Genomic DNA, 18,751 nt, shown 5'->3' on the forward strand with positions numbered 1-18,751 from the left:
GTGTAATTTTGTTTGTAAAGGTGAGGAAGGATCTCAACATGTGTACTGAAAGGAAAAAAGCAAAAGAATGGAACTCATGACAGAGAATCTCTAAGACAGCAGAAAGTCAGTATACATCAGTATAGGGATTCTCCATTAGGACAGTTCTGTCCTCTCAAACAGTTTAGAAATTTCTAGGCAGTTTACTTGTTGTTAGTGGTCAAGTTCTGCCTGAAATTTTCTAATTAAAATCATAATTTAAAATTATTTTTATAGTGAAATACACAAATTTTTTTTTATCTCTCACATTGCAATTAAGAATTATGTTCATTTTTCAGAAGTAGGTAACATTATCTGATCTTCATATTAGAATTGTAAAAGAGGCCTATAAAGTATGTATTATAAAAAAAGAGATCAGTTAATTGGGATTAAGAACCACTGACATACTAAAGAATACAGGCTTTGGAGTCAGACTTCCTGTGTTTATATCCCAGCTTCACTCTTTTCTAATAGTTACGTGATCTTGAATAAGTTACTTAATGTAAACCTCAGTTTCCTCATAATAAGAGTAGTACATACTCATAAGCTTATGAAAAGGATTGAGTGCATTAATACATTGAAAACGTTTATGGACAGTGACCACAGAGTGAGTTAGCTGTGACTATGCAAAACCTCACTCACAGTTAGAGCTCTGTGCCTTTTGGTAACTGAAATTAGTTTCCCTTGCCGATTATAGTTGATGGCTTTTAACTAGAAGGACAAAACAGGAGTGAGTCTTGCTGTCGGATACCAAAGTTGCTCCTGGAAGTCCAGTATAATTTTTCTCTCTATCTGCTAAGCAGTAGCTTTAATAACTGAAAACACTTATCATATAATAAGATTTATTAAGGAAGTACTTTTTTCTTGAAGTCTTATGGATCCAGAATTGTACACGTTATCTCTTTCTCTCTTTTTTGGTATATATTCAGACTACCAAAAATTCATACAATATGTATCGCCCTTTACTGCACAAATAAAATTTATATAATTTTCAATACAGAAAATTCAGATTGATATTTAGAAAGGAATGTTAGTTCAGTTGTAAAGTTCAAAAAAAAATTTAAACCTGGATAAGTGAAAACAGTATCCGTTCTGAATGGTTGAGTAATAAGAGATGGAGTGAAAGATAGGTTTAAGTAAATCCTCAAGTAAGGAGGTACTGCAGAGAAATGGGGGATCAAACTCTCATTTACTGAACGTACATTGGACATGTACCAGTGCTTGCCATCTTTTTTCTTATTTAGTTCTCATAGCCATGAAAAATAGGAATAATTATTTTTTAAAAAATTGACATGAGGAAGCTTGAGTTTCCTAGGGTTACATAGCATTCTCATGACGGCACGGTCATGATTGTCAAGTTGAGGCACAAACCCAGGTCCCTCGGTCTGCGGAGCCTGTGTCTGTTCTCTACCAGATGGTCTACTGGCACAGCGATAAAGAACCCGCCTGCCAGTGCAAGAGGTGCAGGTTCAGTCCCTGGGTCAGGAAGCGTCCCTGGAGTAAGAAACGGCGACCCACTCTAGTACCCTTGCCTGGAGAATCCCGTGGACAGAGGAGCCTGGCGGGCTACAGTCCATCACGTCTCAGAGTCAGATGAGACAGCAACTGAGCACACGCTAGTCCTGATGGAAGAGACTGAAATAGCTGTCAGTGTTGGAATTACAGGAACATTTAGCATCACTGCTTTAAGTATTTGTTACTTCATCATCTAAATCAACTCTTTGCATGGGTATTTTTTCCCTCCTTGAGCTGAAGTGTGTTCGGCCTTGTAAGTATTTGCTTATGTGCAAAGTAACTGTTCTAACCTGGCTGAGAAGCAGAGTAACTAATAGGAAGAAGAAGCAATACTCAGTATGTACTAAGCTGGCTGCTGTGTTATCTCTTGCATGTTAATAGTCTCTATATTTTAATTAACAGAGCTTTACCTTATTTTTTGATTTCCTGAAAACTTTGCTTAGGTTATACAGATAATTGTCACTAAAAGTTTTACCTTTGTTCCAGTATATCTTAGATTATTATATCATGGTTTTCTATAGGACTTGGAAATTCAACTGGTAAATTGTTCTTGATAAACACTAGGATTTTCAGACCTCCGTTAGTGAACCACAAGGCGATGTGCCTGCTACTCAGAGAAGCTCATGCTGCCATCATCACGACACTCATTCAGTAAATTCTTACTGAATGCCCATTCAGTCTATGATCAGAATTACTCCAGGCAGAGGTAGGAAGGCAGAAAAGTACGTGCGTGTCTAGTGAATTGCACGTAGCTTTGTTGTCAGTTGGAACATAAAATTTATATTTGGGCCAAATTTTGGAAATCATTACATTTCAAGGCAAGAAACTTTAGGTACCTGGTTTTTAATCTTTTCAACAGCAGAAAGGAGCATGATAGCCTGCCTTCCTTTCTCCGGCTAATTCTGTTTTACCTTATGTTGTTAGAAAATGACCACAAGGATACGTTCTTTGTCAATTTTAATTCTGAATTTTGTTACCCCTTTTAAAAAACACAACATGCTCAGCTTACAGGGGAAGGGGGAGGTGTGTGGTTAATGAGGATGCTCTTTTCTCTCTGTCTCAGATTATCTTCTAGCTAGAAGTCTCCATGCCATTGGCACTAGTATCTTTTCCACTGAAAATACCTTAACCAGTGCGTAGATGCTACCATTGTGTTCTTCCAGTTATACCTGCAAAGGTTCCCAGGGGAAGCAGGAGTCAGGGATGGATGGGAGCAGCTCCACGTCTCTCTGTGAGGCCGAGCGGTTCTGTGTTCCCCAAAGACCCTGCGGAGGACAGACCCCTACACCGAGGTGGACAGGGGTCTGCAGTATCCAGTGACATGCCACAGTTGGTTTTTAAGTTAATTTTTTATTAATTTTTTACTGTAGGATTTTGAAAGAGCTCAAATAACATAAAAATAAAATTATAATTCTGCCACCCTTGTATGACCACTGATAATTTTGGTGCATTTATTCACTTCATACATGTATATGCATACATTATACGTATGTGTGCATGTATTAAGGTTTTTAATGTAAAATAGACTGTAAATTTACCGTTTTCATCATTTTTAAGTGACATTCAGTGCATTTCCATTGTTGTACAATCATCACTACTAACTGCAGAAGTTTTTCATCATCCCACATTGAAATTGTGCAGCCTTTAAAACTCCTCATTTTCCCAGCCCCTGCTCACCAGCGTTCTACTTTCTGTCTGTATATATTCTACGTACCTCATGTAAGTAGTCATTTTTAGAGGACGTTTTAGAAGACAATTTTGTCTTCTTGTAACTGGCTGTTTCACTGTCTTTAAGATTCATCCATGTTTGTAACATGTATCAGAATTTCCTTCTTAAAGCTGAATAATAATCCAAATCACCAAACAGTTTGCATCTTCAGAGCTTTTAGAGCTGCTGCTGAATTATTTACGGAACGTAGTGGTCCTTCGCTTTACATCCACTCTTATGTATAGGCCACATCTTGTTTGTCCACTGTAAACCTACACACGGGCGTTTCGGCTGTCTGAATAACGCTGCTGTGAACAGGAGGATGCAAATGTTTGCTCAGCTCCTGGTTGCAGTTCTTTTGGGTATATACCCAGAAGTGGAATTGCTGGCTCAAGGAGTAATTCAGTGTTTAATTTTTTGAGGACCCACCACACTGTTTTCCATAGTGGCGGCACTCCTCTCCGCCTGCACCAGCAGTGCATCAGGGTCGTTTCTCCGTGTGAAGACAGTTGAATTCCTGTGAGTTGTATGTGCCTGTTATGTGCCTTCACCACACGCTTTTGACTGGAGGCTAGGGCCTAGCCCCACCCCGAATACCTGACGACTTTGGAGTTGCTGTCTTAGTTCCAGCCTTCTTTCCTCTTGTCCACTGCCTGAACCTTCGGTTCTTTTAAGGAAGACTTGTGCTAAACAGTCTGCACATCTGTGTGTTCTTACAGAAAAGACAATGTGAGGCGGTTACACAGTCACTGGGCCTGATCCGGTGTATGTTCCCATTCATGGTGTGACCCCAGAAATTACAGTTCCTCCAGAATGCAGGCCTTTGGGGCCTCCCAGATCCAGCAGCAAAGTAGTACCCCCTCTTTAAGGTTGTCTAACGTGCTGATTATGTTTAGCAGTGTAGTGCTGAAGTCTGCACAACAGGGCAGAAACCCTCCCATTTCTTTGTAAAACCCTGCTACTTAAAAAGGGCTTGGACCCGCAGCATTGGCATTTCCTGGGAGCTAGCCGAGACAGTAGACTCTCAGACCCTATGCTGTACCTAGTGAATTAGAATCTGCATTTTTGCAAGGTCCTCAACTGATTTGGATTCAAGCTTTAAATAATGCTAAAATGGACACAGTTACAACATGTTAGGCAGTGCTCTCCTCCCTCCCTGCACCTTGATATTACTGAGCTTCATTGATCAAATGGTAGAGAAACAATCCACGCAAACAGTTGGGGAAATAATGTTATCTTAAGTAGAAAGGAACAAAATTTTCGCTTTAAAGAGACAGCTGGCATAATAAGAGAATATAAGTGTTTAAGAGCTAATTGGGTCTGACACATTTAAATGAAAGAGCTTTGCCCACAAACTGATGACTTTCTTAATTAGATAGAAGCCATTTCATGTGATTTGATTTAAAAATAAGTTTTTTTTTCCCTTACAAAAGTAGTTTGTTCTTTCCTGAGGTTAACAGAGGGAGCAGAAACAATTAGAAAATGAGTTTAGAATGTCTTTGATGATAATACTGTTTAAGTGACTTTTACATTTTGTCTACAGAAAATCAGTCAATGCAAGACCAGGCATCTATATTGGAAGGTGAATTAGTTACAGAATGTATATTTGGAAATCTTCGAATCATTGAATATAATTAATGAATGGACATTCACAATTATGCATGTGAACTTCAAAGCAATGATATCCTAAATCTGACCAGTATCATTTTTAAAATTTGGCTTCTTAATTGAATCAAATCATAGAACTGATGAAATTAACATAGTGACACAAATTATTTTGAATCATAAAAGTTGTATATTGGATGTAGACAAAAAGACAAGGCTATACCAATATTGTCTTAGATATAAGAAAGATTAGAATGTGATGGGAAAGGCGTGAATGATTAGTTTGTGTATAACCAGAAGTTTAAGAATTTGTTAAGTGGATAGCAACATGTGGTTTAATATTTTGTGACTGCCTCCTGAGTGTTTTGAGGCTCATTTGGCATTCCGTCTCCTAGTCAATGTGTAGAAAAGTAATTCTGTTTTTAAAATCAAGGCAAATGAGTTCATGCTGGCTAGGAGAAAATCTTGTTTTTTAAAAGAAATTTCTATGACATTATGTTCTTTGGTTTGCGAAGCAAGTTTGTTGTGATTTAATATCGTGGATATCAATTGAGCAAAAATAAAATGCCGAAAGAATTTTAATTTGTTTAAAGAAGAATAATTTTTTGCTTTTACATATACACATACACAAAACTCAAACGTAAGAGGATTATGTTGTGATTTAGTAAGTATCCTACTCCTGGCATGTTTTGTTCCTTTTTTCTTTAAAGATAAAGGCAGCTAAGTATTCAATACCTTACGAGTTCTGCTACTGATGTTCATGTCTCACTTTGAGATGACAGGTTTTGGGAGATCTGGGGCGGGGGGAGAAAAATTTACCAAAGATGACAGTAGTTTAATTTTCCATTTGCTGCCAGCCTGGAATGTGGCAGTGAAAAAAAAAAAAAATCTTACTACAGATATTTGAATGCACTTTTCTACTTTGAGTTAAGATAATTCTTAACTCAAAGGTAGTAAAACATACTGGTATTGTGCAGTTGGGCTGTTTTTCATTTTTTAACAGTGTTTCTACCATGCGGATGATTTGCGTTTGCTGAATTGCTTGTGTTTAATTGCTTTCTTAGGAAATAGGAGATTGCTACTTTTATTCTTTTTTGTGTGTGTTGAATACATCAGGAACCTTTTTTTTTTTTTTTTTTAGCAGATTCAGGTGATTTATTTTTTCTTTTTTGGGAGAGAATTGTTTGATCTTTGAAAGTCATGTACCAATATAGACATAAAAGCTTCACTATCCTTAAATTTAGCACAGCTATTTCCCTTTAAAAGGAGTAATATCAAGATATCCTGCTTTCTAAGCCAGGGCCCTGTGATTGATTACCAGAGGGTTCGATAATGAGTTTGTGAATCCAGGGCTACACAGTGATCCCAGCAGCTCAGCTGGTAAAACTTTTGTGACAGTTATCTCAGGGTGAAGGTAGAATTTGAAGGTATTATATGATGATACAATTTAGTTTTCTCTTTCCAGGATTCTAAAGGAAAATGCTCTCTATTATCTGTTACAGGTCCTCAGAATGGTTGGAATGATCCGCCAGCTTTGAACAGAGGACCCAAGAAGAAGAAGGTACTGGAAAAAGATGTCTATTCAGTTGCCCCCAGATGTGCTCTCAGTCATGTAGCCACTGAAGCACACTACACTCACTGTCCTTTAAAGGCAGAGCTTACTGACTGCTGTACTTAATGCGTGTATTTTAACTTTCATCTTCTAATCCATGAAGGGAAGGAAAATACAGGACAGTACAGTGGTATGAATTAAACCCCTTTTAGAAGACAAGATATGTAAATTCCCAATGTCTGTTTCAAAGAGTAGGAAACAAAATTTCAGGTTACTCAAATGAATTTCTTTTTTAGGAGTTACTTTGGTTTTGGGTCCCAGCAGTAATCATGAATTCGTAATTATATTTTGGACTATTTTTATCTATCACATATGATATGAAAAGAAATAGCCTTGTTAGCTGAGCATCATTTAGAGCATAGCATAAGGTTCTTCTTTTATCGCAAGCCATTTTCTCCTTTTTTTTTCTTTACTCCTAGTGATTTCTGTCCCCCAAGTACAGTAATGAGAGGCCAGAACATAAAATTGGGAGATACTAAATGAACAGAATCCCCCAAATTATGTCAGTGATACTCAGAAACTTAAGTCTACTACTCTGAGTGTGATTGATCACTAAGTTAGGTATCACTTAATGGTCTCGGCAAAGGGTATTATATCTGATCACTTGACACACACACACACACACACATTTTTGGCATTTCTTATCCCAGTATAGCTAAATACAATTCTCCATCCTCTTTCAACAACGCCATGGTTCTGGCCCATTATGGGATGAGTGTGGAAGGCAAAGGGGAGAGGCTGAGAGATCCAGGTTTGAGTCTCCAACCCCCTTAGCCAGATTAGCTTTACTTCTACGTTTCACTCTAGGATTCTGCATAAAAATCCATTTTCAAAAGTATTCTACTGTTACTAAAAAAGTTTTTAGCCACAGAATGATCTAACTGCCTTATTCATTTTTTAAAATTGAAGTATAGTTGATTCACAGTGTTGTTAATTACTGCTGTATAGCAAAGTTTAATTCAGTTACACATACGTATGTTCTTTTCCATTATGGTTTATCATAAGATGCAGAATATATTTCTCTGTGCCGTACAGTAGGCCCCTGTTATTTATCCATTCTATGTATAAAAGTTCACATCTGCTCGCCCCAGGTCCCACTCCATCCCTCGCTCAGCCCCCTGCCCCTTGGTAACCACCGGTCTGTTCTGTGTCCATGGTTCTGTTTCATAAGTAAGTTCGTTTGTGTCATAGTTTAGAGTCTACGTGTAAGTGATGTCACATGGTATTTGCTTTCTCTTTCTCACTTAACTTCACTCAGTATGATAATCTCTAGTTACATTCATGTTGCTGCAGATGGCTAACTCCTGCATTTAAAGCTGAGGAAATGTTGTTATACCATTTTTTTCTTACTCTCGGTGCCTTTTGTGTCCATCTTTTAAAAGATGCCTGAGAACTTTACGCCTCCTGTTCCCATCACATCACCAATCATGAACCCCTTGGGTGACCCCCAGTCTCAGATGCTGCAGCAGCAGCCTTCAGCACCAGTACCGCTGTCCAGCCAAGCTCCGTTCCCACAGCCACACCTCGCCGGTGGCCAGCCCTTCCGTGGCATCCAGCAGCCCCTCAGTCAACCAGGCATGCCTCCGTCGTTTTCAAAGCCCAATATCGAAGGTGCCCCTGGGGCTCCCATTGGAAATACCATGCAGGTAACAGTGAATCTGTGGAAGTGGGAGATGGCTCTATTTCAGTGTGTTTTTTCAAGGTGTTAACTTTTATGGTTATACCTTTATTACTATCTCAGTTTGATTTCAATTTAGACAACTTAGGTAAAAAAGAACTTTTTTTTTAAGATCACACATGTACAGTATTTTCCAGTGACGTGGCCATATGTGAACGTTCTAGAAAGGGCTTATGTATTTACTAGTATATGTTAACAGTAACTTTGCAATTGCAGTATTTCATTTCATCTGCTCAGTAGCCACAATTTAAGATCAGTTGAATCCATATTGGCATCCAAGGCTGCTCAGCAAAAGCTGTTTCCAAAGGGTTTTTTCCTTTAAAATGTAAAATAAAAATATAATGACTTTGATCTTTTCTTGTATGTGTGTAAGAGCTAATAATATAGCTATATCCTTGGATAGAGATATCAGTTCATACTTGCTTTTCACATACAAGCAGCTAGTTGGCAGGGCTCTCAGTAATGAAAAAATCTTATCAGGTTTCCATGTAACTGACTTAGGCATAAAAGGTAATCTTGATCTATTCATGAAAAATAAAGAGGTTGGGTCACAGTTCAACATAAGAAGATGAAATATCCTGCCCAAGTATATAAAACTAGTTCTTCTGTCATTGTCTTTGACTCATTGAAGTCAAATTTATAAAGATTGTGTCTACCATAAGAGTATGTTTTGCTGTTAAGAGAGTTCTTAGATATTAACAGTAGCATTATAAACTCCAGTGTTCTGATGGAGGTGGGAGGACCTGCTTCTTTTCACAAGAAGATATACTTAATATGCATTGTTAGTTTCCATGATTACAAGTCTGTGCCATTTGTGAAGCCATTCATTTGTGTTGGGACCTGGGAGTTCGTGCTACACTCGTCTGGACCAGAACTTCAGTTACCATGGAGAGGGAGAGCGCCATGGATGTGTGTGGTTCAGCCAGGCCATGATACCCAGCTCCCTGTCCACTTGGATGTTTCTGAGGCCCTTCACGCTTAGTATATCCAGAGTCCAATTCATAGTCCTCCTCCCAAACCTAGTTGTCTTTTGGTGTGTCTTGTTTCAATTAATGCCACCATAATCCTTTCCATTAATCCAGCCAGAAACCTGGGCATCTTTATACTCTGTATCCTTTAACCTGTTTTCAGATCTATCCCCACATCTTGTTGTTATTACTGTAAAGTCTCTCTCCCCTCCCTTCTCTGTGTTTCCAGTCTAGTCCATGCTACCTTTGTCTCCATTCTCCAGCAGTACAGGAGCCTCTCACTGGTCTGCCAGCATCTGCTATGACCCACCTCTTCTCTGGTCTTAGCTCATCGTTGCTTAACATGTTACCACAGCCCACTGTTCTCAGGATAAGGACCAACATTTTTCATATTACCTGGACGCTCCCAGCTCCTACTCCTCTTTGCTGTCTTCTGCTCCCGCCAAGCTGACCTCCTTTCAGTCCCTGTATCGTCATCTTTCCTGTGTACTTGTTCTTCTGTCTGGAATGCACTTTTTCCCCTGTTTAACTCCTACTTAACCTTCTGATAAAACTTCCTTAAAGAGCCTTCCCCTCAATTAAATCGCAGTTATATTGTCTGTTGGTTCCAGTGATGTGAACTTAACCACAGTTGCTGTTTTACATACATTTATGACATTTTTAAACTTTCCCTCCTGCTAGCCTGTAAACTCCCTGAGAGATAAGATTATTTCTGTGTTGATTCATTAGTGCCTAGTACATAATTGCCTAATATTTTCTACGAATGAATATAATCAATCAAAACTTGAAGCACTTACACATTCCTTCTTTGTTTATCCATCTTATGCATTCAGTTAGGTCATAGTCTCTTCTAACCTTTGATTTAATCTCACAGTTTGATAAAAGACCAGTTAACGAACCTCCAAGACTGTTGGAATAAACAAGAAGGAGCCAACAAGCAAAGAATGCAAGACTGTTGGAATAAACAAGGAGCCGACAAGCAAAGCAAGCAGTCACCCCCACCAGCCAGCTTCATAAATGCCTGGTTCTTTGTTTCTTACTGGCATGGTCCTCTTGCCCATCAGTTATATACAATCATGATCAACATATGTTCCATGATTAAACAAATACTTTATATGCAACCCTGTTTTTGAAAATAGAAGCTGTAGGAAGACTGCCTGTATCTTCTATTGAATATCTGATTTTTCTGTTTGCTTATCCCAGGTGATTCCACACGTTCATTTTTTGTTTGATTTTGAATAGCCTATCTATAATTAGTTGTTTGCTCTTTATGACAGATTCAGGACTTTGTATACAGGTAGTTTCTGGTCATTTCTGCTCATTTTAATGGTATTATTTCTTCCAGCATGTGCAATCTTTGCCAACAGAAAAAATTACCAAGAAGCCTATTCCAGATGAACACCTCATTCTAAAGACCACGTTCGAGGATCTTATTCAGCGCTGCCTCTCTTCAGCCACAGATCCTGTATGTGTTTTTTATTTTGTTTAATTAAAAGATTCCATTATGGAGCTCTTTTATATTTATTGCTTAAAGTCTTACAAGATGTATTTTGAAAGTTTTTACAAAAGTAGTAAAGCTAGCATTTATTATGGTTTGCTTTACATATAAAAGCATTCTCAGTTGCTTTTTACATATAACTTTATATAATCCTTAAACCAACTGCATGGAGGTAGGTTTGTCGTATTTATTTACAGATGAGGAAGTTAAGGCACAAAATAGCTATAATCCAGGCAGAGCCAGCATTCAGACCTAGTCTGGCTCCAGAATTCATGTTCTCAACCCCTGAGCTGCACTGCCTCATCGGCAGACATCACATCTGGCACAAGAATAGGGCAGAATGCTAAAATACAAGAAACTCAGACTTGGGGTTTCTTTCAGAGTGTATGTCTAAAGGTTTTAGAAGTAGGGACTTCCCTGGCAGTCTAGTGGTTCAGACTTTGCCTTCCAATGCGAGGGATGCAGGTTCAATCCCTGGTCGGGGAGCTAAGATCGCACATGCCTCATGGCCAAATAAACAGAACGTGAAACAGAAGCAGTATTATAACAAACTCGATAAAGACTTTTAATATGGTCCACATCAAAACATCTTTTTTAAAAAAAAGCTTTTAAAAATAGACAATCTTTAACTTTGCAGAGTCCTTAACAGTTCAGTGTTTTAGATATTGGAATCATATTCATAGTCAAAGCGACTGATGTGACTTAGTTTATTAGAGGATGTCTGGGTATTGGCAACAACAAAAATTCCACAAAGCCAGTCTTGTTCGAGATGAAATTTCAGTTTCTGCCAACAAGCATAATGTTTATTTAGTCACTGGCCAGTTGTCTGCTTGCAAACACAGCCTCTGGAGTTTGCTGTTTCATCAGACGTTGAGTATTAATATGTGCCGCCTTCTGCTAGTCTTTTGAAAAGCAGTTCGCTGTACGGACAGTATCAGGAGGGCAAAGGCAGGGGAAAGTTAACATAAACCTTAGCCCCTGGCATTCTGGGAGTGATAGAAGGACCAGGCAAGGAACAGAGAACGGGTGAAGCTGATAAACAGGCAGGTGTGTACTGTCTCCTGGCACACCTCTAAACAGAGAGGTCACCATCATGCAGAGTAGAGCAGTCCTAATGGGAGAACTTCAGTCTCCCTTCAGGCATGAGTCAGTGTGAATAGAAGCTGGCAGGACGCATAGGGCACGGCCTTGCTTAGTACACTTTTGTTGAGCTTCAGCTCCTCCAGGTCACAGTATCTGTCACCTCCTTTCTCGTGACCCAGGACCAGGCAGAAGATAAAGACAGACTGTTCCTGTCAGTATTTGAGGAAGAAGTTCTGACGCTGCCCAGGACTTTGAACCGTCCACAAAAGTCCATTTTAATGCAGTACTCGAAATCATGTTTATGGTTTCGCTTTGTTCTTATTTTCACTTCAGTTCAGTCCAAATGACACAAAGTCACGTTACAGCACGGCTTGGTTTGTAAGGCTGTCCTTGATGGCTTCAGCCTTTCCTCCCTCCTCTTCTGACATACGGACGTGCCTTCCTCAAACACAGCAAGACGGTGTCAGCATTGGAGGTTTTGTAGCTGCCCCTTCTACCCAGGGCTCTTCCCCAAAGAATGGCAGGGCTCCTGCTCTCTTGTTCCCAGTGCCAGCTCAGGTGTCCCGTGAGCCACCCGGACTTTCTCAGCACCTCGTGCTGCCAACACCGCCCACACCCTTACCCCGCGACCTTTCTTCATGCTGCTCGTCACCATCTGACCGCAGCGTATTGTTTAGTTATCTTTTTCCCACCCAATAGAATATGAGCTCCGTGAGACACAAAACCATCCCCAGCATGGCACACAGTAGGCATTCAATAAATACTGAAAAATAGTATCACTTCTAGGCATAATGTAGGTCATTAAGTTAATCACAGTATGATTTTAAACTTTGAGACTAGTTTTCCCTCACTATACTGAGTGCTGGAGAAGGGTAGGAGGACTCATTTAATTTAAGAACTCTTTTTTAACACTTCCCTCTTAATAATCTTAAGATGTCAGAAGATAATTTTCTCCTTTTTCTTCTTTTGGTGTTTTAAAGGCCCAGAATAAGATAGGATTAAATATACCAAATGTGATTGAGTGTATTCTTGAGGTTAAAAAAAGACCCCACAGTTCACCCATATGTTTGCTTCCTGGCTGCCGTAACATTCTTGTTTAATGCACAGTGACTGTTAGGCCTCCTTTTCTGTAGTGCAGGGCCCATTGCTGCCTCCAGGTGGCCCTTGCTGTTGCTTGTGGACGTAGTGTCGTTGGACACACACACCTCAAGTGTGTCGCAGAGCCCCTGAGATCCAGCCAGAGTCCCCTTGTGCACACCTCTGGCCCTGCCTGCCTCGATAGATAACTGTTCTCTGTTCTAATCATCTGTTCAAGTTCCTTGGTGTAAGGTATTGGCATTTCTTTATAAAACAAAGCTGTTCAACACCATGATTATAAGCTTTAGTGAAATGAGATGGGGTAAGTTCTTGGGATAAAAGTTATTGTTCAAATATAGCATCTCTGGTTTTTTTCTCTTCTGCAGCAAACCAAGAGGAAGCTAGATGATGCCAGCAAACGTTTGGAGTTTCTGTATGATAAACTTAGGGAACAGACGGTAAGTTCGTGGAAAAGAAGGGTTTATGATAAACATTTATTCCTGGTTGCTAGTCATATGTGTCGGATGAGCACTTGCATGTCATAGGTAGTGTATCGTATGTAGTGTGTAGTACATAGTATGGAGTGTGTTTGGGGGAAGAATGATCATGACGGCTACAGACTGAGCTTTGCTCTGTCTAAATCTTACATTTCAGTCATTGGGGATAAGGGCATAGGGCTGTATATGTGTGTGTGAGAGAGAGAAGTTTTAGCCTTTTTATAACAGAATATAAACTAGCCCACATTGGCTCTAAGGTTACTGGCCTTCTGTTCATATTTATGTGTGCCTTGAATTAAGAAATCAAAGAGTAGGCAGATACTCTGTTTTTCCAGAGACCAAATCTGTCATCTTTCTCGTAGTCTTAAGACTCTGACCCTTTTCTTTTACAATAGCTGTTACCCAAAGGCAACGCCAAACGTAGCCAGTGTGTGTACCTGTGAAGACAGTCAGCAGTGAGGAGCAGACACTGTGTCTTCTGTTCTCTGTCCCGCCACCTCTCCATGCCTCTCTAGAATTGTTTTGTTTTTTAATGAAAACACTTGGAGAGGAAAAAAAAAGTTGGAGTTTTTCATACTTTTGCATTTTAGCATTCCTCTTCCCCATCCCCCATATCAGTCCCATCAGATAAAAATAACCATTTAGCATGAGACCCCAACCAGAGAAAATTACTATAGCAGTGGAAAGGGGTGTCGCCCATGGACTGATCCAAAAAAAAAAAGTCTTCTCTGAGAAGTATGGAAGCCAAGTAATGATATGGAGAGGAAAAACAACTATAGGTCTTATGGTTTTAAGAGATGACAGGACTATAAAAAGCAGTTAAGAATGAGCAAATTGAGTCCATAACGAGGACTGTTGCCCTCCTGATGAAAGTGGACCAGGAATACAGGGTTTCTGTTGTCAACAAGGTCTTATAGTAAATTGGGCGCCTACTACAGGATGTCATGATTAAGACTCTAACTTCTTCATGTACAAAGGAGACACTTTCAGAGCTGTGAGGCTATATCTAAAGTAATGAAGATTTAAAGCTGTTAAATGGAGAAAGACATTAACTTTCCAATTTAAGGGAGGAGATCTGGCTGCTTTCCTCTAAGAAAATACCTAGCTGATCATCTGTGTGTAGTTCGTAAATAATTCCTTACATAAGTCATTGTGTCGTGGTTCCATTTTATAACTTGTGTGTTGTTTGGTCTGAGAAACTTTCTAGAACTGCTCACCAGTTTATTCATTTTTTTAAATAATGTATATTTCAAACTCCTGGTAAATGCCAGGGTTTCATGTTTATAGCAGGTCTCATGGAAGATTCTCCTTTAATTCGCTCTGTATTCCACCTTGATTTCAGCTTTCACCAACAATCATCAACGGTTTACACAACATCGCGCGGAGCATCGAGACCCGAAACTACTCAGAAGGCTTGACTATTCACACCCACATCGTTAGCACTAGCAACTTCAGCGAGACCTCCGCTTTTATGCCCGTTCTCAAAGTTGTTCTCACCCAGGCCAACAAGCTGGGTGTCTAAAGGACGGCTTTACTTTCAGCCAATATCGCCGTTTTTCCAAAGAAACATGTTTTAAACGATGATAAGATATGGACCAATCCTCCTTAGCATGTTTCCATAGCAGCCAGTCAAAACCATTCATGTTGTTTCTGCAGATGTATTCACGTTACTAGACCTGCTCAAAACCCTGGTGCTTTCTTTTGTTTTAATCTTTTATTGCCCATGATGATTTTCCTATTTCCTGCAAAAAATGGATTTCCTGGATTACACATAGTATGCTTTCCCGAAATATTCTGATAAAATCTGGTTTTTGAAACCTCAGTTTGCTCTTTGGAAAAGGAGCCTTTGGTTATGCAGTACGCAGAGCCGAAACTCAGTTTCTTTCATGTCCTCCCAACTTCCTCCATGTCGATCAGATTAAAGTGTGTAATCCTATTTGTGTGTATGTAGTCTTTTTTTTTTCTTTAAACAGCTACTCACAGTTTAAAGTTTTATTTTTTGTGTCTTTGGCTTCACTTTGGTCCTGAACAAATAACTAAATCTAAAAGAAGCTGCTACACAGATTTTAGCAAATACTAATGAAAAGTGGGATCACTGGCTTTAAGTATCTATAGGAAAAGATTGAACATTTTCATTCTGTAGAATGCATTGAACTTTTTTCTATTAATAAATGTTTTTAATATTCTGTTTGAGTTTTTAGACTGAGTTGTCTCCATTTTATATTTAGAAATTTATTCATCTTTTTTTTTTTTTTAAGTTACCTGTATCTCTGAGGTTTAAGTTCAGGAAGAAAACTTGTACTTGTTTTTTTGGCCATGCCATTCAGCATGTGCACGTCTAGTTCGCCGACCAGGGATGGCACCCACGCCCTCGCATGGGAAGCACGGAGTCTCAACCACTGGACCGCCAGGGAAGTCCTCAAAACCTCAACTTCTGTCAGCTTCCTGAATCAAAGCCAGACATTGTTTTCATCCAGTTTTCCTGTCAAATAATTTTATTGTAACCTATCTTAAGAACAGTGTGGTAAACAAAAGGTAAGGGTCCCCACAGACTTTTTTTTAAATTTAATTGTAATTTTAAATTGAATATAATCCAAGATTGCTATCTGTCATTTCACAAAACCTCACTAATTGTTACAAAGGAGGGACAGAGTAACTCTTACTAGGGACCCCCTTGGGTATTAATCATCCAAGAGTTTGAGACAGAGGGTGTGTGTGTGTGTGTGTGTTTGGTATCAATCATCCAAGAGTTTGAGACAGAGGGGGGTGTGTGTGTGCACGTGTGCGTGCACGTGCGCACGTGACCCCATGGACTGGGGCCCACCAGGCTCTTCTGTTCATGGGATTCTCCAGGCAAAAGTACTGGAGTGGGTTGCCATTTCCTCCTTCAGGGGATCTTCTGGACCCAGGGATCAAACCCATGTCTCTTAGGTCTCTTGCATTGGCACCCACAGACTCTTGAATCAGATTACTAATAATTTTCATTGTTTAAGCAGTTTTAGCTAAGTGAGTTGGAAAATTAGAAGGTAAAGAGTGTGACTACTGTGGAGAGAGCGATGCTGTTTCAAGGACTAAGTAGTTACCAGGCATTTTGCAGCCTAAGTGAATTAATTTGCAGGACCCTCTTAATTGCCTTTGCTGGGATTCCCTGCTCACAACATAAAACCCTGCTTTTAAAAATAAATGTAGTTTTGTAACTAAAAAAAGGAGGACCTCAACAGCATGTGTGAGCATTGGAGCCTCATGAGTAGGGTGATGTATCTGCTCCGTTGCCCTCAGCCTCCTGGGAGTTTGGTGGTCTAAGTCAACCCTACGACTCACTGAACTGGCAAGCTGAACTTCTAGACCTGCCCCTTGACTCGTGTCAGCCCATGACCCCATCAGAACAGCAAGCTGGCCTCTAGTAATTGTCTTGGTGTTTTGCCCTTACAGTTAGGATTTGTGTTATGGCTGCCGATAACCTTGACAATGGCACAGTTGGCAGGATTTGACAAAAAAGCATGTTCCAAAAGATGAGAAATTGGAGTAGGTGCTAGTGGGGTCCTGACCAACCCCAAAGATTTCACAAGTAAGAGTATAAAAAACTATTTGCCCCAACTTCTGAACAGCTGTTATCTCTCCTTTTTCAATACAGTATTGTAATTTTTCCCCCCACCATGGAGACATTTTTCCACATGTCTGATAAGCCTGGAGAAGTTTCGTATAAATGGATGCAAGTAAGACTTGAGCCCAAAGTACTGTTTAGTTTCTGAAGTATGAAGATAACAGGAGATGATAGGAAAAGAGCAGTTTTCCTTTTAAGGAAGCAAACAAGGAAAGGGGTGTGAGGCTGGGTGTTGGCTGGAAGACGGACCAGATCTCTGGGGACATGCTTTCTTATCGTGCATCTGCTCCTCTCCTCCACTCTGCGTGTGACCTTCTGGGCTGGGTGGGGTGGGTGTACCTTGGGCCCCTCGGCTGATGGAGACAGTTGTTCATTTGAATAGTGGGGCAGCAGGAAAGAAGTTGGGAACAACCACTCTGCACCTGATCATTGAGAGTCCAACAATCGTATATATTCCTTTGAATTCAGAAAATTCCCATGTACACTGGGAGGACAGAAAGACACAGTGGGATCCCTGGCAAGCAGGTGTGTGCTGTCTGTGTAACCCCTATCTGAAAGATGGAGGGATGGTGACTGGTTCACGCTTTTCTCATAAACACTTCTTACGAACCAGACTTGGGTTCATGTAAGAATGGCTGCAAGGCTGTCTGTTGACTGCTCAGCCACAGTAGAGACTTCGTTAGAAACTTCTCTAAAGAGGCAGCGCATCGCACACGCACACCCACATGTGCACACATCCTATTTCAGTTGTCTTTCCACTGCTGTGGTGGGCGGCTGCCTTCCCAACCATCAGCCCTGACGCGTCTAGAGGGGGGTTCATCAGATGCCAAAGGTGTCTCTCACAGGCAGGTGGCATCTCCGATTATCCAGTGAAAAGGCACTGTCTGTGCAGGGAAAATCTCAACTGTTGCCTCTAATAAATAAATGGTCCAAACTAGATTACAAAGAAAAAATGGTCAAATTAGCCTCCTGGCAGTCTGCTTGCTCTACACACCTGTCTGTAGCATCTTTTCTTCTTGGGGCTTTTGGTGACCACACCAATCACTCAGGCTCAGCTGAACAGTGCGCTTCTGAGCTAACTGGGGTCAGGCGGTGCCATTCCTTAATTTCCAGCTGTTTGCCTTTTTCCCCGTCAGGAGACAGGGAATGTGTGGGTTTTAAGCTGTTGAAACAGATCTTGAAAAACCTAATAAAATCAAATAAAAGGAAATAGACTTTGGTTTAACCGTGGTACATGTTTTTTGCACCCCGGATTAATGTTTCCAGTGGTCTGCTAAAGTAGTTATTTAGCAAACAATGTTAATGAATCTCCTCAAATGACTTTGTACAAACATCATTACTCAGTAATACCTCAGGTCATTATTTTAATGGAGAAGACACCTTGCTGAATTTGAATTCGATTTTTGACTGACGTTCCACAGGCTTAGAAGCCCGTTGTGCATCAGGTCGGCCTGACTGCTTTCATTGCTGGTGCCTTATAATTTCCCATTCTGTGAGCTTCTAAAGCTACCTTTTGTGAATCAGTGGGCTCACACTGTGCAGTTAGGAGAGGGAGAGGCCTTGTGAAATAGAGCAAACGTTCCTGTTTCCAAAAGACCCAAGAGCTTGTTGGATTTTTGGTTATTACATATGAAGTTAAAGGCAATGGAACTTGTGTCTCAGGTATATCCATGTTATTGCTTACATATCTTTAAAGGCTATTACATTTCCTAGCTCCTGAGAGTGGCCTCTTAGTGTTGTCATTAACTTTGTTTCTTTACTTCGTTAAATACTTCTGAAGTCCTTTACTCAGTTCAGTAGAGACTTCATGTCCAAATGGATATCCTTCCAAGTAGGCAATGTAAGTGAATCAGTAGGGAGCCTATCATAGGATCAAAAAGGATTCAGA

The 18,751-nt window shown here is 40.1% G+C and overlaps 1 protein-coding gene across 50 annotated transcripts in view; it reads left to right on the forward strand.

The window, feature by feature from the left end:
* The window catches only part of SEC31A (SEC31 homolog A, COPII component), a 59,695-nt gene extending 44,500 nt beyond the window's left edge, over nucleotides 1-15,195 (forward strand). For 31 of the 50 annotated variants that reach the window (XM_086405038.1, XM_086405048.1, XM_086405066.1 and 28 more), the window contains 5 exons: nucleotides 6,349-6,407; nucleotides 7,841-8,104; nucleotides 10,450-10,569; nucleotides 13,149-13,220; nucleotides 14,602-15,195. In XM_086405038.1, coding sequence (XP_086261164.1) covers nucleotides 6,349-6,407; nucleotides 7,841-8,104; nucleotides 10,450-10,569; nucleotides 13,149-13,220; nucleotides 14,602-14,781 — 695 coding nt within the window. In that variant the 3' untranslated portion in view covers nucleotides 14,782-15,195. Of the gene's footprint in view, nucleotides 1-4,784; nucleotides 4,824-6,348; nucleotides 6,408-7,840; nucleotides 8,105-10,449; nucleotides 10,570-13,148; nucleotides 13,221-14,601 lie in introns of all 50 variants that reach the window. The other 19 variants (XM_086405019.1, XM_086405033.1, XM_086405027.1 and 16 more) reach the window with 1 other exon arrangement.
* The last annotated feature ends 3,556 nt before the right edge of the window (nucleotides 15,196-18,751 follow it).

The sequence above is a fragment of the Bos grunniens genome, chromosome 6 (genome assembly GCF_055505025.1).
Source record: "Bos grunniens cultivar Pamir isolate PY7600 chromosome 6, Bosgru_T2T1.0, whole genome shotgun sequence".
Classification (NCBI taxonomy): Eukaryota; Metazoa; Chordata; class Mammalia; order Artiodactyla; family Bovidae; genus Bos; species Bos grunniens.